The sequence below is a fragment of the Canis lupus genome, chromosome 15, assembly GCF_048164855.1.
Source record: "Canis lupus baileyi chromosome 15, mCanLup2.hap1, whole genome shotgun sequence".
Classification (NCBI taxonomy): domain Eukaryota; kingdom Metazoa; phylum Chordata; class Mammalia; order Carnivora; family Canidae; genus Canis; species Canis lupus.
In genome coordinates, this window is record NC_132852.1 from 32,361,072 (window position 1) to 32,388,163 (window position 27,092).

At 39.7% G+C, this 27,092-nt stretch overlaps 1 protein-coding gene across 7 annotated transcripts in view; it reads left to right on the top strand.

The window, feature by feature from the left end:
* Positions 1-27,092, top strand: part of UNC5D (unc-5 netrin receptor D) — a 531,156-nt gene that overhangs the window by 318,506 nt on the left and 185,558 nt on the right. For all 7 annotated transcript variants that reach the window (XM_072776399.1, XM_072776402.1, XM_072776397.1 and 4 more), the window contains exon 4: positions 25,123-25,226. In XM_072776399.1, the coding sequence (XP_072632500.1) occupies positions 25,123-25,226 (104 nt within the window). The remainder of the gene's footprint in view (positions 1-25,122; positions 25,227-27,092) is intronic.

Consider the following 27,092-nt stretch of genomic DNA (forward strand, 5'->3'; position numbering starts at 1 on the left):
TCCTGGAATTTCATTTTACCATGTATATCACGGTATATCACGGTGGTTAAGAAGCCAGGCACTGCATTCCTCTTGGTTTCCAGTTCCACTACTTAGTTTTATGATGGTGGACACGTTATTCATCTCTCTGTGTCTTAATGTCTCCAATGATAAAAGGGTGCCTACTTCGTAGAGTTATTGCAAGAGTCATAGGTATCAATAACTAGAAAGTGTTTGAAACTCTACCTGGCACAGAGTTAGCCCTTACCAATTATTAGCTGTTGGTTTATGACATACTTGAGCCTCCTACTCCTCAGTAGGTGTGTTAATACTTAGCAAAACCAACTGTACTGGGTTACATGGTAGTGCGTTAGCAAATGTTCTGCAGACTATGGCTATATGGACTCTAAAAAAAATCCATTCTAGGGCAGCCCTAGGATTCAGCTCTCCCAGGCATGATAGGATCAAAGAATGTTACAAATGGAAAACCCTTTTCTATCATTTCCTGCCTTTTTAGAATCATCTGATACTTTTGTGGTAATAATTTCACCAATCTGTTCAGGGATTTAAAAAATCATTTTATCATTCTTGTATATGGTATGCTCATGTGAATATGATAAGCGTGTTATTTTTAAATTTAAAATGATCATTAAAACTTGTATCATGCAATTAATGCAATCTCCTAAATTTAAACATATTTTTAATTTTTTCCTATGTATCAAATGACAGGTCCTTTAATTTATTTAAAATTATTTATTCAAGTCAAGACATGATTTGTCATTAAATATTGCATTTGACTTGGGGACCAATGTACATTAAAATGTAAATTGAAATTTAACTATGTTTAATGACATCAAAAGTGGAGGGAAAAAAACTGCCTTCAGGACCTTGCTTGAAATTTTTTTCATTTGCTCGTAGGGGGAAAAAAAAGGCTTGCTCTCTCTGTCTCTCTTTTTTTTAATAACTTTCATGTTTTGTTGAAATAAGATTTCTGGCTGCTATTTGCAAGTACTTCCCAGCAAATAACACATTGCACATGAGGATAGTCTTTATTCCCAATAAATGAAAAGCCAAATTAGATATAATTGTCTCTATGTTTCTTCTTTTTAAGATTGGTTTTTGAAGTAGTAAAGACATCTTAATGTGCTAAATAAGGATTTTGATAGATGAATGTAGCTTATGAATCTGATGACAATTGTCTTGAGGGGACTTTGCAAAATTAGTATCATTTTTATATTATTCATTAAATTATTGTAGTTCAACATCAGAGCTCCGTATGCTTTCTGCATTTAGCCGATGATGCACTAAGAATTTAGCAATTTGGAAAATACAGCAAGCAAAACCTTCATGGCAGTTGGGGCACTCAGCCAAGGGATGTATTGACTGGAGTGTCTTGACGTGATCGTATTAGGTAATCTCTGCAAGAATATCAGGAAGCTCACTGGCATGATATCACTTAGACATCATTCGATTTTAAAAGGAAACAGGATAAATGCAATTATTTTATATATTTAACTTGTATTTTTATTGACATGCACCCACCTGGGTTATCAGTTAAACCTGCAGATTCCTGGCTTCCACTCCAGGCCTGTTGGATCAGATTCTGGAGGAGGGAACAGGGAATCTTTGTTTGCATGAAGTTACCCAGGTGATTCTGTAATCAGGTAACCTTGGGACATCCTGCTCAGAGACAGTGGTTCTCAAACTTGAACATACATAAAAATCCATCAGGATCCAATTAAAATACAGGCAATTTCAACTAAAATGACTCAGCAAGTCCAGTCCAAGGTCCGAGATTCTATTATTTGTAAGAGTTCCTAGATGATGCTGCCAGTAGGTCCATGGGCCATAGTCTGAGTAGCAGGATCCTAAAAAGAAACCTTTATGAAGCACTATTTGGGAAATGTTGATTTAACCCATTTATCCAACTACATCATGTAAGAGCTGAGTAAGAGATGTTCAGAAGGGTTAAGTGGCTTCACCCAAGGTCACCTAGCAGATGGCGGACATGTTGGAGTCAGAGGGATATTAACACCCTTTCACCCCCTCCTCTGTGCTCTAGCTACTAAGCCCTGTTGATCCCTTTTTATCAAATGGAATTTGAGAACCATCATAGCAAGAAGAGTTCATGTGCATTTAAGTGTTTCCTGGAGGAAGCGGTGATTATTTTTCCATTCTATTGCTGAGTAGATTCCTCCTCATGGTAGACTTATTGCATTTATTGAATATATTTCAATGCATATAAGTTGTATGTATTATACACATACACACACACGTACACAGACATGTACATACATGAAGTCATAACACATTGCTGCCTTACCGTTGAGAAATCAGTACGGGCTTTGTTTTAGTAACCAAAGTGCCTGTCATTTTAAACTATTGTATTTTCCTTAATAATTCTACACGGTGTCAGGGAGATGTTGGCCGCCTTCCAAACGCCTGGGGCTGGAAATAGCTGAGGCACTATTTCAAAAGTGATTTTCTAAACGTAAAAATAAATAAATAAAGCCACCCCCTACCCCCCCCCCCCCCACACACACACACGCCGCCCCCACCAGGTTGGCAGAATCCCGCCTCCAGGGAGGAGCTCCCATGGGCCTTCTCTCATTTGTCTGATCCAATCCAGCTGGAGATAGTCGGGCCACTGTGGCATCTGTTACTTCTGCTGCTGGATGGTTGTCAAAACTAGGAATATTCAATTATTCGTAGTTGTTTATTTTCATGTGTGAACATTTGGCTGCTTAGCTATTGCTTTTCTTTCAAGTTTTTCTCCGTCTTCCTCATCTGCTTACAAAATGTTTTGCCTTTATCATTAACCCTTGGTCGGTCGATTGCTGCTTGAGACTTGGGCCTTTTTTCGAATATAAGAGCTGGGGCTGAAAAGAAGGGAAACCTGTGTCTGTTATAGTCACACAGCAAGTTGGCCCTTAGAATGAAACACAGCAGGAAACGGCGGTTTTGTTGATTTTTAAGATCTATAAAATATACATCCTGAATATAATATAAATCGGCTGCTTCTTTGAGGCACTCCTAAAATACCGCTACAGTGATGCCAAGAACGAGTGGAGAGTTTAAAGGAGAACCTCATTTAAAAGCTATGAAACTCTCTACCTGATTTTATGGGCACACAGTAAAAACAGTATTATTTTTATTTGTTTCTTTTGGGGGAGTGGTGGTTTCTTTTTGGTAAACATAGAAGAAAGATATTCAATTAAACCTCAATTATGGAACTCAGCTTCATAGCTCTGATAATTTCACCGGTTAAAAACTGTCAGTGACCCCCTCCTGACAGCACATTAGATATAGGAATAAATATAGGCACATCTGCCTGATATTCAAATGCAGCCTTAACCTACATTTCTAGCCTTATCTTCCACCACAAGTCATGCAAGTGTGCTGAGCTCCCACTAAGTTAGCACAGCTCAGATTCTGGGACATGAGACCCACTTTTCCCCTCTGTGTTGTGCTCATATTGTTTCTCATCCCTGGAACAGCATATTTTCAGCCCCACTTTGCACTCTTGCCTCTTTCCACCTAATTTTTACATCCAAAGCCCATCTTGTATGCTGTCTCCTCTATGAAACCCATTTAATAAATCCCTTAATGCTAATTGACCTCAGTACCTGACACATCTACTGAGCTATTGACAAAGATACTCCCCCCGTAGCATCTCCAGCTTCAAAACTGACAGGATCTAAATATCCATCCTCGAGTTCTCATAGCACTTATTTAGAACTTATCCCATGATACTTATTATAGTTTGACCAGAATCATAGTAATTTTGAAGTTATTGTATGGGATCGATTTCCCTTCTTAGAATGTAACCTACTTTAAGATTCAGTTGTATTACCCTCACTGTCTTGACCTTTGAGCCTACTGCAGAGACTGATCTATAACATCGCTTGTATTAGGAATGTTTGGTTTAAAAAGGCAACTTCATCAATGCCCGATACAATTCTCTGAAACTTCCACTGGTTGGTAGTTTGTCATGATTGTACCCTGGTACTAACATGGCATCTGGCTTTTTAGCGAATCCATAGCTCAGCAGGACATTATTATGAGGATCATATCTGTCCTCCCTGCCTTGTGTACTACTCCTGCTAATCTTTACGGCCATAAAGAAAGGGTCAATAGGGATTTGGGAGTAGGTGAATCATTACAACTATACAACTCTGTGATACACAGTGTATGGCTCTGAAAGAGGCCAAGGCTGACAGCGCTGCATGCACTGTTCTGTTCCTCTCTTTTCAGAACATGGAATTTGCTCACAGGTTATGGGAAGAAATTGTTAAGACCCCTCAGTACTTGGTAGAAATTGCACAAAAGCTCCAAACTCTCTTTTCTCTCTTCATGGAAGAATGTGGCCTAAGTGAAGAGAAAATATTATTTTACTCTGCCAAAGGTCGAGCCTTTCCTTTAGACTGAAATTAATTTACAGTTGATCCTTTGACAACATGGGAATTAGGAGTGCTGACCCCCTCCCCTGCAGTAAAAAAAAAATCCTCTTTATGACTTTTGACTCCCAGTAACACAACTGCTAATAGCCTACTGTTGACTAGAAGCCTTACAGATAACAAAATCGATTAACAGATATTTTGTACGTTGTGTGTATTATATCTGGATTCTTACAGTTAAAGCAAGCTAGGAAAAAGGAAATATTTTTAACAAAATCATAAGGAAGAAAAAATATATTTATAGTGCTGTATTGTGTGTATAGAAAAAATCCACACATAAGTGGACCTGCGCAATTCAAACCTGTATTGTCCAAGGATCAATTGTATATGAGTATTATTGAAGATATGAGAGTCTGTGCATCTGGATGAAGCTGGGCACTGTGTAGGAACATCTAGCCATGGACAGGAATGGGGGTTGAAATGCAGCCTGCGCCCCACCAGCCAGGATGCATATCTGGAACACGGTTTCCAATCACCTGAAGGCAGGGGCTGGTTTTTCTTAACCCAGAGGTGATTTTTTTTCAAGCCTTTTGTTCATGTGTGTCTAAGTTACACAAAGGTGCCACATAAGCTTGTGGCAACAGGGCTAGGTACTTAATTTTGTGGGACTGAGTGCAAAATGACAGTGTGGGGCCCTTTTTACAAAAAAATAACAATTTGGGACGGCTGGGTGGCTCAGTGGTTGAGTGTCTGCCTTTGGCTCAGGTTGTGATCCCAGGTTCTGGGATCGAGTCCCACATCGGGCTCCCTGCGAGGAGCCTGCTTCTCCCACTGTCTATGTCTCTGCCTCTCTCTGTGTGTCTCTCATGAGGAAATAAGATCTTAAACACACACACACAACACAAAACAAAACAAAAAAAAACCCACAAAAATTAAGGGTTTTAAGCCATCCACATGAAAGCATTCAGTCAAGTATGGGGCCCCGGGCAACCCACTGGTCCCATGCCCACGAAGCTGGCTTTCAGTGGCAGTAATGTGATGATGGTTCAGGAATCATTTTGTAGATGTAATGTTTATATAAAAAGGGAATAACTGCCCTAGAAAGATCCAGGGACTCATTCGAACTGATTACACATAGAATTGGGAACAGGATTATTCTGTTTTACTCCAAAGCCAGAGGCAGCATCATAGGATCTAAGTTTTAAAATACATGTTTGGTGTTAACTAAAAATGCATGGCATTCTTCTTTGGTCCTGTTTTCCTGTAGACTATGCACGGGCCAGAAGGAGGTATGTGTTGGGTCGGTATTCTCTAGAAGGAATTACTACATTAGGTGAGTAAAGGGTGCATTTAAAGGGGTTTTTACATTTTTTTTTCTGTTCTGACATAATTTCAGATTTCAAAAAAGTTACAGTAGAATACAAAGAATTCCCCTAAGTCTTTTACTGAGAATCTTTTTTTTTTTTTAAGAGATTTTATTTATTTATTTGACAGAGGGAGAGAGAGAGTGTGAGAGAGTACACAAGCAGGGGGAGCTGCAGGTGGAGGGAGAGGGAGAAGCAGCCTCCCCGAGAGGTGGGGAGCCTGACACAGGGCTCAATCCCAGAACCCTGGGATCATGACCTGAGCCAAAGACAGACCCTTCACCGACTGAGCCACCCAGGCACGTCTTTTACTGAGAATCTTGAAATGTTAACATTTTACCACATTTGCTTTGGTGTTCTCTTTCTTTGTCCATACATGTTTTTGTACATCGACTATCATTTTTTTTCTGACGTGTTCAAGATTAAACTGCAGACATGATGCCCCCTTTCCCTTAAATACGTCATCATGTAGGTTTTTGAAGAGCAAAGATATTTTCTGACATAATGAGCAGTCTAATTTTGAAGAATAATTGTATATAGTATAATTATGGAGAAATTAACAGGGATATAATACTATTATCTAATCCTGAGACCTTATTCATAGTTGTTCAGTAACATCCTTTCAAACAATAACAAAGATCCTAGATGACAGGTTGCATTCAGTTGAAAGGTCACTTTATCTTTCTTTAATGCAGATGATTCCTCAGTCTTCCTCTGTCATTCATGACACTGAGCAAGTATCAATGTCAGTTATTTTGTAAAATGCCCCTCAATTTGAACTTAGTAAAGAGGAAGCATCCGCCAACTAGAAAAGACTCCCGCTGGCCAAATCTGGGACAATTTGAATATCAAAGTAATTGGTAATGACAGATTATAACTCAGTAAATAACCGAAAAAATCCATACTGGTATTTTGAAAAAATAACTGAATGAAGGCATAAATAAATAGGTGCAATGAGAGAGCACATCCTTAGAGTAGAGTAAATGGATAAATAAATGTAAAAGGAATGATGGAAATGGGAAATCATCATTTAGCACCATCATAATATTCATTGATTCAGACAAGTATCATGAATGCTCATCCTAGAGGGTGAAAGTTTCAGGAATAACAGGATGCTGATATGATCTTAAAGTATCGCTCCACAAGATACTTAATACTTACCAAGGGGAAATATATAGCTTTTCAGTGGGAAATCCTGCCATACACCATCTTAATCAAGTGTTGGCTGTTAACGTCACCGGCAATGGGAGCTGTCGGTAGTGTGTGTCTCCCAACGTGATGGACAGAGCAGACTGAATCACTTAGTGATGTGTCTTCCAAAAATGTCTAATGTATATTTAACCATAGGAGAACATTGGACAAACCTAAATTGAGGAATGTTTTACATAAGAGGTCATTTTTAACTTCACATGTCTCTCAAAATGCCAGCCAGCCCTGTGTGTAACACTGCAGGGATGTTCTGAGGATAGAAGGAGCCTCAGGATAGACATGCTATATCTCTCCGCAGCATCAGGTATATTCCTCCTTTAGGTCAATCAAAGACAAACATGGGTACAAGGAGTAGAAGGCAAAATTTTCTTAAATTGTGAAGATGGAACTTGAATTTTTAAAGCCATTTTGTGCATGTCACATCTTTTGAGGCTCCACCCATAAATGCAGCGGAGATATAAATTTGTTCTCCTCTGCCAGTAGGGGCACTTCAGTAGAAAGTGTGAGAAAGGGATCCCTGGGTGGCGCAGCGGTTTAGCGCCTGTCTTTGGCCCAGGGCGTGATCCTGGAGACCTGGGATCAAATCCCACGTCAGGTTCCCGGTGCATGGAACCTGCTTCTCCCTCTGCCTGTGTCTCTGCCTCTCTCTCTCTCTGTGTGACTATCATAAATAAATAAAAATTAAAAAAAAAAGAAAGTGTGAGAAATACTGAACAATAAGGGATTGTGATTCTCTGAACAGAGTAGAATGGTTTATATAGAATTGATAAAAATTGTGCTACTTTGGCTTCATTTGTGCGCACAATGGAGTACATCCACCTTTAAGGTGGGAATTACTAGTTAGTAGCATGACTTTACAACATAACCTACTGTGGAAGACTAATTTAATGCTATCCCTAAGCTCAGAGTCCTCAAAGATTAACAAAGTTTTATTTTTATTTTGCTTAACAGCTGTTTGCATTAACTGTCAGGAGGTATCTTTAGTAGAGAAGATGAGGGATGAACTAAAATCTGTATCTTTTCTCCGATACACTGATTTGTTTACAGAAATGGCCATTTTCTAAGGAAGTTTAAGGTTTACTTTTACCACAAGAATAGCAGACAGGAGGTGCTAAAAAGGTGGTGGCCATATTTTTGCAAATTCTTCTTGGTCACATAAGGGTCAGTAAAAAGTAGCACAAAGGAATATTATTTGAGGATTTTTTTTTCAATTTCCATAGAAGGTTATGTTGTAAAGTCTTCCTACTATGGAAGTTGAAAAAAAAAATGTAAACACTTCAGTGTATCCGAGAAGAGGATACAGATTTTAGTTCATCACTCATTTTCTCTACTAAAGATACCTTCTGACAGTTAATGCAAACAGCTGTTAAGCAAAACAAAAATAAAACTTAGTTAATCTTTGAGGACTCTAAGCTTAGTGATAGCATTAAATTAGTCTTGCTCCAGATGCCCAGAGCCAGAATCCCTGGGAGTAGGGCCCAAGCTTGCTTTTTTATGACTTTTGCTGTCTTGTCTTCTCTCACTGCCCACAACACAGTTTCTTGTGCAGGCTTCTTTCTCTTCCCACCTCTAAATATTGTAGTTCTCTAGACCTCCCTCTGGAAACCTCTTCCCTCCTCAAGCCACAGACTCTCCCCAGGTGAAATCTTTTCCTCCATGGCTTCGGGTCCTGTCTGTTGAGTGTCAGTGACTCTCAGCCCTACCCTTCCACTTCATCCTTTGACTTCTTTACTCACTGCCCACCCGGTATTTCCTTCATATCTAGGAGATATCTTAAATGTAATATATGCCCAAGAAAATTCTCTTGGTTTTCAGTCTGTCAACAATGCTGCAAATCTGTGTTCATTCTCTGGTCTTTCCTGGTTCAGTAGCAGTCCCTGCAGTGCTTCTGACAAGACATGGATGTCTTCTTGACTCTTCTCTTTCTTCCAGCCACATCCCAACAGCAGCAGCTCTATCTCCAAAACCCACCTTGAATCCACCACCTTCTCTCCATCGGTGCTGACAATTGTTTTTTTTGTTTTTAAAGATTTTATTTATTTATTCATGAGAGAGAGAGAGAGAGAGAGAGAAGCAGAGACATAGGCAGAGGAAGAAGCAGGCTCCATTCAGGAAGCCCATTGCAGGACTCGACCCCTGGACTCAACCCTGGGACTCCACCCAGGGACTCCAGGACCATGCCCTGGGCCGAAGGCAGGCACTAAACCACTGAGCCATCCAGGGATTCCCCCTGGTGCTGACAATTGTTATTCCTTTACCATAATCATCTCTTCCCTGCTTCCACTCTTAACATCTTAAAATCCATTCTCCATAGTGAAGCCAAAATGCATATTAAAAAAAAAAAACAAAACAGGGGATCCCTGGGTGGCGCAGCGGTTTAGCGCCTGCCTTTGGCCCAGGGCGCGATCCTGGAGACCCGGGATCAAATCCCACGTCAGGCTCCCGGTGCATGGAGCCTGCTTCTCCCTCTGCCTGTGTCTTTGCCTCTCTCTCTCTCTCTCTCTCTCTCTCTCTATCATAAATAAATAAATAAATAAATAAATAAATAAATAAATAAATAAAACATCAACAACAACCCAGATCACATTGTCCCATGACTGTGCTTCTCCTGCTGGCTTTCCAAAGGCTGTTTGGGACCCATAAGAATTAACCAGCCCTTCTCGTGTTCTCTTACACCACAATGCTTCCCTTCATTGTTCCAGCTCCTGTGACTGTGTTTCTTCTTCAGATACCCATGATTGTCCCTATTTTAGAGCCTTTTCCTGAAAACACCCCTCCAGACCTCCAAGTGGTTGATTCTTTCTTGTCAACTTTCAGCCCATCTGCATTATTCTTAGTTCTCTTTATAAGACTTAATGTAAACCATGGCTTTTGCTACCAAAAATGTGAACAACTTCAGGCTAATGTGATCTCTTAGATCCTCCTTGTTCCAGCAAGATGGATTCAAAGTAAAGCAGAATGCCGTTTTCCTTCCTCTCATTTGGTTGCCACATGGAGCCAAGCAGGAGACAAGGGTGCTAGTTGTTTGCTGGTATAGTCCACTGTTTACATGCTCAAGACACTGGCCACATCCTGTCCTGATCGACCTTCCTGGCCTGGAGGAGACCTGGAGTAGGGAAGAATCAGAAAGCTTAACAAGGCAGATTTAAAAAAAATAATTATATATATATATATATATTTTTTTTTTTTCTTCCTACTGCTGGGGTGGCTTGTTTCTTTTGGACTCTCTTCCCCCTACCCTTTATTCTCTATCCATCCCCCATCTCAGCAGTACTAGTACTGAATTATAATGAGATGGTGGGTATGGAATGCTTCAGGTTATTTTTAGTTCATTTCTTTTGAACCGCATTGCTTGTTTACATCCTTCTAATCTTCTGTAGTGAGCTGTGAGGGCACCAGGACAGTCAGGAATGATTCTTTATTGTCTTTGTTGTCCTTAAAACTAAGTTTCATCAACCCTGGAGCTTGTGTTGCATTGGAACCCTCATCGGGATGCTGAGCTATGGATGAGCAGCTGGTAGTGGGGTGGGGCTTAAGCCACAAAGTGGATGGGGAGCCCTGACAGGACAAAGATGAGCAGTGTGACCTTTCTTTATACTTCTTCAGAGCTGGGCAGCCCCATCTAGTCAATGATTCCTGGGTCTGCACTTTTTTTTTTTCCCTCCATCAAAAGCACTTTGGTTTGGTGTCTCCTTCTGCATTCATCTAAGACTCATTGTCCCCATTAGCACAGCAGGTAGGGCAATTGTATTCTCAAATTCATAGGATGTGGAGCTTATGGGTACATTGTCCCGAGAGTGTTCAACGGAACATGATGTAAAGATAACAATATGTGAGTTACTAGCTTTATTTTAACTTGATTTAATGCCTTAAAAACAAGGGGAACAGAGAATTTCTATATTTTCACTTAATAACATTTCCCTATTGAAGCTTGTGAAAATCTGCTACTTAGGTCAAACCTCAGCTGTCATCTGGGAGCCAAACCTATTATTATTGATACACAGAAAGTGTCTTTTATGGAACTTAGAGTCAAAGCAAACCTTAGAAATCCTTCTATAGGCACAGTTCCCCTGTATGGAGTCCTACCCATATTTCTTTGCTGAGGGAAGTGGTGTTGATAAGCCTAGGTGGCCATGCTATGTCCCTCAGAGGCCTGCTATCACGTCCATTGGACCAAGAATGTACACTACTTTCGCTGCATGTGAGTAAATTCAGTACAAGAGACCCTCTCGAGAAAGATTAAAGTGATTATGTATTTCTAGATTCTTGCTTTTCCAAGTATGGCTTGATCTTAAAAGAGAATCAGTAGTTGGCAGAGGCAACGGAAAGGGGCAGATCAACAAAGAAGCAGGTTGTGTGACCCTGAGACATAAGAAGACCCAAGTGAGTGTGAGCAACAGATAAGCAGAGGCCATTAAGACAGTAGAGCAAGAGGCAATTGGTTAGGAGGTGCAGAAGTGATGGAGGCCACATCCATGCTAAGAGAATTATGCAGTCACCCAGTAAATAGGATTTCACTGGATCTCTTCATCCTCTTGTCTGGCCGTGCTACAGTCTCTCTTAGGACCTGCTTGTTTGTGGTGCTCTTTCTTTCAAGTCTGGTTTGTGGTTTTTCTTGGTTTCCAATCAGTCCTGGACTCAAAATTAAGATTCTTGTCCATCTAATTTTCAATAAATGCTCAATTTTTATATGGAATCTGAATGAGTTTTGCATCTTTATAAACAAAATGCAATGGAATGTATTGACTTGGGGATCACTCAATAGACAGCAGGTTAAATTCGTGCTCAAAGCAGTTTGTAAAACTGCAGCTGTTTATCCCTGCCATAATCAGTCCCTACTGCTGAACGCTGCCTTTGCAACACCATTGGTGCCTGACAAACTATGCTACTTAGTGTGCAAGGGCTAGAGACACACAGGACTAGTTATAAAGTTATTTATTGATAACAGCAATTGAACAGCAGAGGGATTGCAGAACACAGGGTATCCAGCAAAGCCCCAGAGTTTTTCTGTGGCCCTGAAAAACAGCCTGGAGGAGTCTCTGAATGACAGGACCCCTGTTATCAGCCAAATGCTTTATTGTCCCAATAAACAGAGGTGGCTCATTGCTTGGCACCAGTGTAGGATTCAGGGCTAATGCAGAGAGACCCATGCAATGCAACTATGGTCAAAGGTGTCCCTCCTTCACTATTGATGTGAGATTTACTCAGCAGGAGGCAAATCTACAATATTTACAGATTTTAGGAAAGAGATACGTACATGTAGAATTGCATTTTAGCACCAATTGTCCTTCAGGGACATATAGTAAAACAACTAAAAGATCCAAAGTGAAGACACGAAATAAAAGATAGGAACCGCCCTGCATCAATATGGATCAGTGGTCAAGAAATGTGCAAAATTCATAGATCTCAGCAAGGCAGAGGGCTTAAGCCAGGCTGGCAAAGAAAGCATATACAGAGGAAGGAATTGACCTGACAGGAAGCCTTTTATATGCTTCCTCTGGGAAATGGAGTTAGTAGCTGACTTCTCAGGCCATAACCATCCAGGGCTGGAGGATTAACGCAGAACCAAATGGGGGCACCAGGCCTTGACTTTCATTTTGCTGGCATCCATCTGTTCTGCATTTGAACCAGCCCTTTTATTCCAACAAACGATCTGTATTTGGCTAAGTTACAAATTCCTTTTATGTATGACAAATGGGGTTTGTTGTTCCTTCCGAAAAATATGGGTGGGAGAGATTCAGAGCTGATTTGCATACCAGTGTCGTTGGACACTAATGGGACATTGTACCATCCTCCTGCAATCTTAACAAATGACTATGACTATGACTATTAAAAAAAATGACTATGATTTTTCACTGGCTGATTTGGTTTGAATGAGTAAATTATTTTTATTTCATTGCATTAACTGCCAGAACATTGAATGAGCCGATAACTCCCTGGTGTTGCTGAGCCGCAAAGAACTATTATTCGGAATTGAATTTTTATTGATTTTCTTGTGCTACAATGACTTTTCTAACATAGTAGCATGAAAGGAAAATGAGAAAAAGGCCAAGTAGGGCATAGGGTGAGGAAGGGGAGGCTGCTGCTTCCCATGGCCTCGCCCCAGATGGACTGCTTATTGGCAGGCACTGCTGACTCGAGATGATCTTGGTGCTGATTAGATGATTTACAGCTTAGCCAAATACCTGGCTTCATCACCTTGCCCTCCTCTTCCCTTCTGCTGTCTTTGTTTCCAGTCACTTTGAGCCTTGTTGGCATTCTGCTGTGAAACTGAGCAGGGCAGTGGGGTGAAGAAGGAGCAGAAGTAGACAGGAGACTGCTCCACATTGGTCAGTGCTGATGTTGTTAGCATCGTTAATGTGCGTTCACTCACACATATACACGAGGATAATGAACAAGTGTTACTTGAACATCATTATAGTACATTTATCTCATCATGTTTTTGCTTTTTCTAGTCATCTTAACTATTGGGACCTAGTTGCATATAAGTTTATAATCATTCACATGAGATGAAATGGAAACTCATTCATTCATTCATTCAACGAATATTTATTGAGTGCCTTCTGTACACCCTTCCAGGTACTAGAGGCAAGTCAGTGAACAAAACAAATGAAAAATTTTGTCCTCAGGCACAGATTCCTATGAGTCAAATTTTAAAACAATATTTTGGAATTCATGAAAGATTGAAAATACAGTCCTTCTTGCTTCCTTCTCTAATAGACATGATAGGGGTGAAACTTGCTACAATAAAATGAAACAAAATGTCTTTCTTCCCTGGTTTCTGATTCACTCTGATTTAGCAAATCAGAGAATCTTGACAATTCCTAGGAAAGAGTGGCTTTTTTTGGACATTATTTTTTTTTTCTGGCTATAAAAATAATTCATGTTCATTACAGAAATCTTAGAAAATGCAGAAACAAATGAAGGAGAGAATTAATACACCCATACTCATCCAGCAGCAAATCTTTGACATATTGAATTATTTCTCTTCAGGGTTTTTCTTATAACCTATATAGTAATCCCACACCAGTTGCTATTTTAAAATTTTAAAACCTTCAATCGTGATGTGTATGTATGCAGTTTGGTTCAGTTCCCTTATACAAAATAATGTGAAAATTATTATTTCTCTTCTTCCCAGAGACCATGTGAGCATGATTGTGAGCGAGATCAGAAGGTGGAAATCTATTTATATTCCACCCTCTCAATATGTATGAATAGAAGACCAAGTCTAATAAAAGAGTGTCCTTATGTGATGTGATAACTTATGGAAAGAGAGGTAGCTAGGCGGGCATTTGCAGAGACTTGCAAGAAAGAAACAAGTGCATCTATATGCAAAAAACAAAAAATTATTTTAAGCCAGTAAAAGCCTGATTGAAACAGTAAAAGTGGTACAGTATGTATTATGTAGGCTGGGTGGTGCTCTACCTCTGCTTACCTATAACATTCTCTGAGAAGCTTTCCTGGAATCACTAGATTAAGGTAGGTCCCCCTGTAGTAGATTCTTACAGAACTTTCTGCTTCTCTATCTCATCATTCGTATATACATCTTAATTTCTTGTTTAATGTCTGTCTCTGGCTGTCTCTGCTAGCATATATGCTGTGGGAGGGCTGAAATGGTGTGTATCAAGTTCACTGACGCACCCACTGCCTGGCATAGTGTCTAGCCTATGGTCCACAGCAAGAATGAATGAAGGAGACTATTGCATATGTACTGAAAACCTGAAGGTAAATTAGGAGGCCTACCTACCAAAGCAGGGTTTTTTTTTTTTTTTTAAGATTTTATTTATTTATTCATGATAGACACACACAGAGAGAGAGAGAGAGAGGCAGAGACACAGGCAGAGGGAGAAGCAGGCTCCATGCAGGGAGCCCGATGGGACTCCAGGATCATGCCCTGGGCCAAAGGCAGGCGCTAAACCACTGAGCTATCCAGGAATCCCCCCCAAGCAGGTTTTTAATGCAGATGTACCTACTTTTATTTGAAAATAGATGCATTCTATAAAAATATAATCATTACATTTCAAGGAGGCCAGCTCTCATATATTAGAAAATATATATAAAAGATAGAGACCATTCACTCCATTCTGTTTTATCTCATGTAGCAATTTATTCAAACATTTACTTGCCATTTAAAATATTCTTTGGGCTTTTTAATGTATGCTTACTATTCCGTTATGTGACTGTGCCAAAAGATATTAACCATTATTATATTATCGTCTGCTTGTTTATTTATTTATTTATTTGAAGATTTCATCTATTTGTGTGTGTGTGTGTGAGAGAGAGAGAGAGAGAGAGAGAGAGAAAGAGCACCAGAAGGGGAAGTGGCAGAGGGAGAAGCAGATGCCCTGCTGAGCGGGGAGTCTGATAGGATCCTGGGACTCTGGGATCATGGGATCATGATCTGAGCAGAAGGCAGATGTTTAATTGACTGAGCCACCCATGTCCCCCCGGTGTAATTACATATTTTGATTGTTAGCAGTTGTTCAGCATTATAAGTGATGATTTGAACAATCTTGCCATACCACATTTTTCTAGGTATTTCTCTCATCTTTTTCTTAGAAAATTTTAGAAGTAAATTTCTTGAATTATGTAAATGAACTCTTTTAAATAATAGCTTTATTAAGATATAATCCATGGTACCTTGCAATCAGTTGATCTATTTAAAGTCTATAGTTTATTAGTTTTTAGTTATGTTTTTAGAGGTGTACAGCCATCATCAGAGTCTATATTAGAATACTCCCATCACACCAGAAAATAAAACCATTCCCATTAATCGTGATATTCCCCCACCCCCTATCCCTCTCCCTGTAGTGCGAGGCAATCACTAATCTTTCCTGCTCTCTGGACTTGCCAATTCTCGACATTTCACATAAATGGAATCATCATACAATATGTGGTCTTTTTTTGTCCAGCTTCTTTCACTGAGCATATTATTTTCAAGATTCATCCATGTTGTAGTATGTACTTCAGTATTTTATTTCATTTTATTGCCAAATAACATCCCAAGGTATGGATATACCACATATTTATTTATTTGTTAGAAAGTGAATGTAAAAATGAACTTGTAGAGTGATTTTGACACATCTTCTAGCTTGCTCTTCATGTTGACCCATTTTCACTTCATCTAGCTGTGTTGATGACTATCTAGTTTGCCACATTCTTTCTCTTTGAAAAAATTAATTTTACTTATTTATGTGAAAGAGAGAAAGAGAGCATGAGTAGAGGGAGGAACAGACTCCCTGCTGAGCAGGAAGCCTAACACCGGGCTCCATCCCAGGGCCCTGAGATCAGGACCTGAGCCAAAGGCAGATAGATGCTTAACTGACTGAGCCACCAGGCACCCCTCCACACTCTTTCTAACACCAGGGATTAGTATTTAATAAAACAAACAAAACAAAGCCTGTTTGGAAAAGTAAAGAGACCTATTGATGCTTTTTAAATGAGCCTTTCTTTAATAATTAGTGCTATAGGGCCTTCTAATTATCTTTATTAGTCAGTTATGTCTCTTCTTTTGTAAATTTTGCTTAAATACCCCTTTGCCATTTTATTATAGGATATTTATCTTTCCCACTTTGTTTTAAAAGTACCCTTTATGTATTACGGCTGTCAAACCTCTGCCTATAATGTTGCTTGTAATGTTTGAGATGAAACAATTTAATTTTAACAGTATCTACCAAACATTTTCTACCAAAACAATTATCTGCCAATCATTTCCTGCAGCATTCTTCCTTGAATTTTGTTTAGGAGGGCCTTTCCCCATCCTAAGATCCAATACGTATTTTATTACGGCTGTGGTTTTACCATATACTTAACTTTTCATTTGAGTCTCTTTGAAGAATGCTCTGAAATTTTATTACATATATATATATCTGATTTATGAAAAAGCCAGCGCCTTTTAATCATCACAGCTTTATACTAGGATTAGTAATATTTGTGACCTTTATTAGGCTGTGTTATGTACCCTGCTCTTGAAAGGATTTTATACATATTAACAATTAATGCTCAAACTATTTGTAATAGAAATTATTATCCTCATTTTACAGATGAGGAACCTGAGGCAGAGAGAGATAAAGACGCTTATCGAATCAAGGTTCTAGTAGGTGGCAGACCCAGCATTCAGACAGATGCTCAGTCTCTGGCCCCACCCTCTTCAACACTGTACAGTCTCTCCTAGTGGAAGTCTGGGACAAATGACCTGAGAGTTTAAACCCTTATCCTTAATTATCATGCATGGTTATAATGTGTTATGCATTTCTGTTTCCAGCATTCTTGGATACTTTCATGAATATTCCTTACTATATTATATAAACATTTTAGATGTAAACATTTTAAGGTGGTTTTTATTGGCCACTGCCAGATTTTTGGAAACCACAACTTTCAAATACTTAATCCCTTACTTTGAGCCTCATTTAAAAAGGTAATGTTTTCAGGAAGATATGCAGCTGATAATAATCTCTCTTGGCCCTGTTGTGTCTGAGATGATATTGTTAGTTTGCTCATGTATAATTACTTGTTTGGGAACAAAATTTCAGTGCCCATGCTTTTTTTTCCCCTCAAAAATAGATAGATATGATTAATTATACTCTGGTATATGCTAATATAGGAAAACGTTTTAGTCATAGCCTGATTTTTGTTTGCCAGTTACTTCTTTTTAAAAAAAATCATTTATGTAGCTTTATTGAGATACAGCTGACAAATTACATTACATAACTTTTGATTTATTATGATTTGATATATGTTATTATAGTGGAATGATTACCACAATAAGGTTAGTTAACATATCCATCACCTCCCATAGCTACATTTCCCTCCCTCCCTCCCTCCCTCCTCTCTTTCTTTCTTTTTCTTTCTTTCTTTCTTTCTTTCTTTCTTTTCTTTCTTTCTTTCTTTCTTTCTTTCTTTCTTTCTTTCTTTCTTTCTTTCTTTCTTTCTTTCTTTCTTTCTTTCTTTCTTTCTTTCTTTCTTTCTTTCTTTCTTTCTTTCTTTCTTTTTCTTTCTTTCTTTCTTTTTTGTAAGAACATTTAAAATTGTTCTCTCAGTAATTTTCAAGTGTCCAGTATAGCACTGTTAACTATATTTACCATGTTGTATGTTAGGGCCCTAGAACTTACTCATCTTGTAACTGGAAGTTGGACCCTTTGACCTCTATCTTACATTTCCTCACTCCCCAGCCCCTGACAACCACTGATCTATTCCTTGTTTTTGATTTCAGCTTTTTTGTATTCCATATTATACAATATTTGTCTTAGTGTAATGCCCCCCTTGAGGTCCATCTGTGTAGTCATAAATGGCTGGACCTTTTTTTCTTTTTTAAGGCAGAATAGCACTCCATTGTGTGTGTGTATATATACTCGCAACTCCATCCATTCATCTGTTGATGTACACTTACGTTGTTTCCATATTTTTGTGAGTAATGTTGCAATGAGCATAGGGTGTCAACATCATTTCAAGATAGTTATTTTATTTCCTTTACATATATATATATGAATATATATATATATATACATATATATGTTTTAGCTAAAAGTTTTAATGTGTTCCCAAATGCATTTCATATGACAATCTTACATAAATGTTCCAAAACACATGGCTATTACCCGGTTTTACTTGTCACTAGTTGGCTAAGGCTTAAAGCAGAGAAGTGTGACCAGATCTGCTGGGAGAGCCTTTGGTGTCTTCCCATGGCTCAGGCTCGGGGTGCACGCAACCCACCCAAGGTGTGGGCGGCACAGCTGTGGAGTCGAGGCCTTCCCCTCACCCCCTGAGGGTGGTGCTGGGCACTTTCCTTGGAAATCCCTCAGAGCCCTGTGCACAGGCCCTTTCTTCGAAGGCTATCCCAGGTGGCTCTAGACCGTGTTCCAAGGTAGGGGTGGGCATGGCACCCACTCGGGTGTGTGCTGCGAGTGTGGGAGATGGTTGGTTACCTGGAACCCGTCCCCTTGCCCCCTCCTCAGAAGGCCCTGTATATATGTATACACACACACACACACACACACACACACACACACATATCCAGGAACAGGATTGCTGCAGGCTATGATAATTCTGTGTTTAATTTTTTGAGCAAGCTCTGTATTGTTTTCTACAGTGGCTGTGCCAATTTACATTCCCACCAACAGTGCACGAGGGTTCCCTTTTCTCCAAATTCTTGTCAACACTTATCTCTTGTCTTCTGGGTGACAGCAGTTCTAACAAGAGTGAAGTGATATTTCACTGTGGATTTGATTTTCATTTATCTGATTATTAATGCTGTTGAGCACCTTTTCACATGACTGTTAGCCATTTGAATGTCTTTTTTTGGAAAAATGTTTATCTGAGTCCTTTGCCTGTTTTTTTAAGTGGACTGTTTATTGTTTTGTTTTTGAGTCGAATGGATTCTTTGTATATTTTGGAAATTAGCCCCTTATCAGACATATGGTTTGCAGATAGTTTCTACCATTCAGTAAGTCGCCTTTTTACTTTGTTGATCATTTCTTTCACTGGACAAAATTGTTTTAAATTTGATACGGTATTGTTTTTGCTGTTATTCCTTGTGTTTTTGTTGTCACATTCAAAAAGTTGTTGTCAAGGCCCTTGTCAAGAAGCTTTTCTCCTAGGTTTTCTTTTAGTTATGGTTTCAGGTCATACATTTAAGTCTTTAATCCATTTCTTTTTTAAAAAAAATATTTTATTTATTTATTTGAGACACAGAGGGCGCATGAGCGAGCATGAGTGGTGGGGAGCAGCAGAGGGAGAGGGAGAAGCAGACTCCCTGCTGAGCAGGGAGCCTGACATGGGGCTTCATCCCAGGACCCTGAGATCATGACCTGAGCAGAATGTAGGCGCTTAACAGACTGAGCTACCCTGGCGCTCCAAACTCTTAAACCATTTTGAGTTAATTTTTGTGAATGTTAAAAGGTAGTAGTCCAATTTAATTCTTTTGCATGTGGTTATCCAATTTTCCTGCTACCTGTTATTGAAGAGATATTCTTTCCTTATTTAGTATAATTGGCTCTCAATTCTTTTCCTTTGCTGTGTATCTCTTTCTGTGCTGATACTATATTGTTTTGATTACTATAGCTTTGTAGTGTAATTTGAAATCAGAAAGTGTGATGTTTCTAGCTTTGTTCTTTGTTCTTTTTTTTTTTTTTTCAAAGATTGCTTTGGCTCATCAATGTGTTTTGTGATTCCATGTGATTTTAGGATTGTTTTTTTCTATTTCTGTGAAAAATGCCATTGGAACTTTTATAGGGGTTGCACTGAATCTATTGATGGTTTTGGATAGTATAGAAATGCTAACAATGAAAAAAAAAAAGAAATGCTAACAATGTTAATTCTTCTAGTCTATAATATTGTTAGTTGTTTTTTTATTTACTCCAAAGATAATTATAAAATTGTGTTTATGATTTTCTTAATTTTGTTAAAATTCAAAATTTCAACTATGATGTATTTAGGATCTTTCTTTTTTTTATTTTTAAGACTATTTTGCATGTATCCAGTGAGCTCTTTTACAAACTCGAGACTTTTTTACAATTTAAAGAATTATTATCATTATTAAGCAGATTATTATGTGTTTTCTTTCAGCTTGTTGTTTCCTTTTGAAATTCCTATTATATTTAATGCTATATTTCTTTATCTCAGTGTTATCTTTTGTTATTTATTTTATCTTCCTGGAAAATGTATTGCCATTTTATCATTTTTCTCTTAGCTCTTTCATTCAACATATATTTATTTATTTCAATTTTTTAAAAGATTTTATTTATTTATTCATGAGAGACAGACAGACAGAGAGAGAAAGAGACAGAGGCAGAGACATAGCAGAAGGAGGCTTCATGCAGGGAGCCTGATGTGGGACTTGATCCTGGGACTCCAGGATCACTCCCTGAGCTGAAGGCAGATGCTTAACTGCTGAGCCAACCAGGCATCCCTCAACATAAACACATGGTCTGTATCAGATGTTAAGTATTGGGAATATGGGAATATGGGCATTGGGAACATGTGGGTGGCCATGTCAAAAATAAATCCCCCCCTTCATAGAATTGACGATCTCGTGAGGAAAGCAAATAGGCAGCAAGCAATCATAAGAGTCCTGCTAGAGGAACTTTCTTAAAATGGGCTTTGTTCATTACGAAGCTATTATTTCTTGCCTCTAAAACCACTGGTCTATAGTTTGTAAATCTGTGGATGGAGACTTCTTTGCTAGACCCTGGCTCCCTGTAAGGTTCCACCAGTGGTAGGTGCCAGAGGGGACTGGTGACTGACAGGTGCAAGAGGGAGAAAGACTACTTCTTGTTAATTTTCTTTCCAGGTCAGTATCACCACTCCCACCCCCACCTCCACCCCTGAGAGTTTCTTCATCCTAGAAGTGGCAGTTGCTTCTGGTTTCTAGGTTATTATTTTTCTAAAGTACTTCCAGAACCAACTTTGTTAGGCCACACAGAGGTCAGCACCAGGCTGATGGTCAGTCTTTCTTCAGAGATCTGGGTCCTTCTTCCAAGTTCCAGAGGTGCCAGCACCAATACCCAGTGTCTCACAGCTCTATTACTCCAACTTTTTCCCCCTTTGTCCTTTTAATTTTCCTGCCTGGATCCTGCCTGGATCCTCCCTTAGTTTAATTTTCTGCAGTATTCAGGATGCTGTTTACAGTCTTCATGATATGTGTATTTCTAACTCAGCACTTATGTTGTGTTTTTTTCCCTCCTGCATAGTGGCAGTTTTCTTGATCTCAGATGTTATCCTATTTATAACTCCCTACTCTAGATTCTCAGTTGCTATTTCCTTTTGAATTTAAAGAACCTAAATTAGAAGCTATCCAAAAATGCCTCTTGTTTCTTGTCTTAGAGGAAGCCACTTAATCTCAGTTCTATGGTTTGCCTCCTTTATTTGTAGAAGAATTCTTTTTATATGGCGGGGGATGTTTTCTCTACTATTGGAAGTTGCATGGGTTCCTATGTGAATTTTTCAAGCCTTGGAACTAACATAGGCGATAAAAGTACTTACTTAGTTTTGCCAATTCAGAAACTTAATTAGGCTGGGTGGACCTATGGTGAGAATCAGAGGTAGAACTGGACGCATATAACTCTGTGTCTAAGAGTTTATTTCCATGGTTTTCATTACATTTAGTAGCTATCTGGAATTTTTCTGGTCAGAAATGCCAGAGTTCCCACCATGAGCCTCTAGTATAGGCCAGAAATGCCAGAGTTCCCACCATGAGCCTCTAGTATAGGCCAAGATGCGATGATAATTGTGTTTCTCCCTTGGTGTGGTATCTGGTGCATGACCAGCTGACTTTTAGGAGTTGGATCTTGATACATGACAGCATACTTTTTCCCTGACCTCCTACTCCATTGCCAATTAATCTTTCGTCTTTGTATTTACATACTGAGGAGTTTGTTGTTGTTGTTGTTGTTGTTTAAAGATTTTATTTATCCACCCATGAGGGACACAGAGACAGAGAGAGGCAGAGAGAGAAGCAGGCTCCATGCAGGGAGCCCAACGTGGGACTCGATCCCGGGTCTCCAGGATCACGCCCTGTGCCAAAGGCGGCGCTAAACTGCTGAGCCACCAGGGCTGCCCATACTGAGGAGTTTTAACATGATTCTTGTCAGAACCATTCCAATGGTGATTTCCAATGTCAATGGGGAAGAGCATGAGGTTGGTTAGGTCCCTGGCTGGATATGATCTACTAGAACTTTCTCAAAATTTCTTGACAATATTTTTTTCCTGTATCAGAAAGGTGTCAATACAGGGTTTCCTTTTTTATAAACCTATTTCATTGAGCAGTTGGGAATAGAGGGGGAAAATGATTTCACTCTAGTTTTCTTTTCACCTGCCACTGTATTAACATAGTGGAGTGCAGAACTAACCATAAATTATGCATTTTGCTACCTTTTCCATTTCTCCTGAGCAAAGAAAGGGAATAGGAATGAAAGATAGAATAGAGATTCCTACCATCCGTTTTCTGTGCTTCATCTGGTTGAATACAGATTATTTGGTGCTGTCAAAGCTGCAACCATTATTTAGCAGCATAAAGCGAGGCTTCATTTAGGAAACAAAACAATCAAGGAAAACAAAATGGCGAACAAACCAAACAAAATTGGCCACGAAAACTCAACCCTTTCCATTAGCAAAGTGAATGTTGGCAAAACTCGTGTTAGAGTCACTCACACTGTATGCTAGATTAATTTCAATACGGTCCCAATGAATAAATGAATCCTATGGAGGAGGGATTTTTTTTGACTCACAGATTCCTTGTGGGAGAGCAAAGGAAACCCTGTGGCCAAATTGTGCAGGAAGTGGGAGAGTTTTCATTCTGATATTTACTCACAGTTCCTCACTCACAGTTTTATCCTAGGTCAGGTAACCCTCATCACATTTGCAGTCAGAAATTCCAAATCCTAAGGGCTCTGGAAGCTTATGGATCTTGAAAGAAGGAAGCTAGCTTTAGGATTTAGGGGACAGCAGAGAAATGAGAAGAAGGATCCTGCCCCCTGTCTGCTATGCAAGTCCTTCTAAGATCTTTTGCCTCATATATACTCATCAAGATCCCTGAATATATAGCACTACTGACAAAAGACATCGGTTGCCCCTGGGAGGGAAAACATTAAGAGTAGAATTCAGAAGAAAGTGAATACATGGATTGCTCTGCTTGTTATTCATCCAGTGTTTCTGACTTGCTAAAAGCAAGTTTAATGTATTTATACAATTTGTAAAGATGTAACTGATTCTGGAGCTCTGCTCTTTACAGAGAACATATTTCATGTTATTGTAAGCACTAAAGAAAATTAAATCAATAAATCCACAGCCTGTAATTTGAGATACTCAATTGAAGAAAAATACATTGTCTGGGAGGGAGGGGGAATCATTTACATTGAGAAAGACTTGTAAAGCTATCTTTGCTCTACTATCCCAGGATTTCAAGTGACAGCAAGAGTGAAGCCTGTGCTGTAAAATTATCAGAGTGTTGTTGTGACACCTCAAAAGAAGCAGAGGCCAACTCCCACTCTGGTTCTTGAAGCATCCACTCAAGTGGAAAGCCATGCAGCGAAGCTTGTTCTCTCTGAACTATCTGTGTGTCCTTTTCCCGAAGAAAGTTTGGCTGGTGAGCCAGCAGAGCCTGGATGTCAGGATGCTCAGGGAATTTTTCCCCCTCACTGCATTGATGATCTCCGTGACCACTGGCAAGCCAATTAACCTCTCCAAACATCACCCTTCCATGTGTAAAAGGTTAATAGTGCAGCTTGTTTGCAAAGTGCCTCGAGCCTTCCATGAAGGGCACTATGCAGATACCCAGCATCACTGTTTGACTGGAGGGCGTTGTATTTTTTAATTATATGTTTGGTTGGATGAGTTATAGATTTTGTTGTGGTTGAATGTTGCCCCATTCTCCCTGGTTACACATAAAAGCCTAATAGGTAATCTCACTCTATTACCATCTTCTAGAGCCCTCTAGAGGGTTAAGGAAAAGGCAGAGGTTACAGATTAATAAGGCATTCTTTCGTTAATAATAATAAAAAAATTCACGTGCATCTCAACTGCATAATAGCTGTGCATAGCAATTTATCAGGCCAAGTGTTTCATCAGATGCTAAGCAGATTATGCTGGCACAGACTCAGGAAATGATGAGTTGTTTGTTGGTTTTCTTTCTGCTCCCCCACTAAATCTTTCATCCTTCACGGCAGGATAGAGTGTTAGGAAGTTCTGTGCAGGTTTATTTCACATGTGCTCGTGAATACTTGGGAAAACGGTTTTCTTCTGTAATTCCTGAAACCCAGTGACTTTTCTGTATTTATCTAAAATCTTTTTTTTTTAATTTTTATTTATTTATGATAGTCACAGAGAGAGAGAGAGAGAGAGGCAGAGACATTGGCAGAAGGAGAAGCAGGCTCCATGCAGGCTCCATGCACCAGGAGCCTGACGTGGGATTCGATCCCGGGCCTCCAGGATCGTGCCCTGGGCCAAAGGCAGGCGCCAAACCGCTGCGCCACCCAGGGATCCCCTTTTCTGTATTTAGTTTGTGACATGAAGCTCGCTATCTTTTTCTTTTTTTTTTTTTTAAGCTCCCTAACTTATTGCATCTGGAACCAATGTGAATAATACTGGCCCTAGAGCAAGTTGTCACGTGGACCTCACACTCTCACACTCTTCTTTTTTTTTTGTTTTTGTTTTTGTTTTTGTTTTTGTTTTAATTGCAGATCTACGGAAAAACTTTGAACAAGATCCACAGGGAAGGGAGGTTCCCATCGAAGGCATGATAGTGCTACACTGCCGACCGCCCGAGGGTGTCCCTGCTGCTGAGGTAAGGCCTGGGACCCAAGAAGGGGAACCAAGTCCTGCGTGATCCTGAGTGAGGTAAAAGAGCCTGTGTGTGGTGTTCTTGCTGTCTGAACCCATTTGCCAAAGATGATGAAGAAATTGTGGAGGAAATAATTTGGAAGAGGAAATTGTCTCTTGTCTACTTGGTTGGTGACACAAAGCTCTTGCGAGGTAGCCTGAGCAGGATTTGGTCTGTTGTCTTAATTTTGGTGACCTCAGATGACACAGGTGGTATCCTTTGTGTCCTCAGTCACCTTGGACACTGTGATATGCACACTGGGTCATGAATCAACCTGAGCTCTAACAGGCAGAGCCACGTGAAAAAGCCCACAGAGAAGGAGATCAGCCCCTAGAGCCAAGTGTCACTGATGTTTGTACTTAATAGTCTTTCTTTAGTAATGGAACAGACATTCACTGAGCATTTATTGTGCTGTAGGCATTGTGCCGGCATGGGGAATGTAAAAAGCGATGAAGCCACAGGTCTCCTTCCCAGTGGGAGTCTAAAATCCAGAGTCACTGTGGTTTTTGCTCCTTGCATGTTTTCTAGAACTCCTACCATGCTATTAGAATATGGTTGTCAGTGATGACCTATGGTGGTGATAGAGAAACCTTCCTAAATCTTTCATTCACTCTTAAAAGATGTTCTGATAGATGAGTAATACAGTTAGAAAGGCAATATTAGGGGTAGAGGCAAGCTAGGAAGTACCAGGAATGCTTAGTAGAATGATGAGTTTTATAAATGTAGGCCTGAGGTGAGCAGTAGATAGTCCAGTTGTGACTCTTCTGTGGGAAGCTAGAAAACTGTCCTCAGAGCTATGGTTTGTTTATTCACTGAGAAGTAGATATTTAAAAAGGGGGGGAGGGGGAAAGAAAGAGCCTTTGCATCATATTTTTCGCTAAAATTGCTGTGGGATTTTGCAATTGGAAGGACAAAGGAATGAGAAAATAAAGGGAAATGAAAAAACACACACACTTGCATGTTTAGACAGAAAGCATGCTGGGTGGACACTATTCAAAGCTCAAGTGGTTCACAGAAATGAAGTAAACGGACTTGAAAATTAAAGTGAACATTCCATGCATGATAGGAAATGATTAGAAAGGAAAATGCTTATTTTTAGATTTTCATTTAATGTGAAACAAAGATTTTTGATCTTCTTTTGCCACCTTCTTGTTCCTTCGAGAGTGTGCTCTGGTGTCCAGAGCAGGATGACAGGCAGCGGGACGCTAAGTGCACAGGTGAATGTGTCACTCCCATTCGCGACTGCCTCTGTGCTCCCAGGACTCTAACTTGAGTGTCAGCAGTTTGCTACAGGCACCATCTACCCCTCAAAATCCTGATTTGCAGATGTCTGTGTGGACATGACATCTGGGGGGGACCCTCTAACTCAGTGCACTTCTCATTTTCCCATTGGTATCATATGACCCTTTTATTTTAACCATGTGTACGTTATTAGAAATAAATTTCAGAGCCAGCCTGGCTGATTTTAAATAGAGGGCCATTGCCAGGAGCAGCCAGGACTGCAGGATGGTTTAAAACAGCAATCCGGAGCTGAGAGTGGAGGAAAGCTGTGTTTTGTACATTTTGTATCATAGGATGGATATGGAGTGTGTTCCAGCTACATCGTGAGTTAATGGGCTCTTGTGGGGCCCTGACAAGCATTTAACGCATCATCATAATGCGAGGAGGCATCCCAATTCCAAACACTTGAGTTACTTTGGAATCATGAGTCAGATACTACCCATATCCACACGCCAATATTTACAGCTCTTCTAGCATGCAATAGGTCACACAGTCGTTATTACCACCGACATCTGTATTTTTGCTGAAGGGAGGGCAGAATGGCAGAAG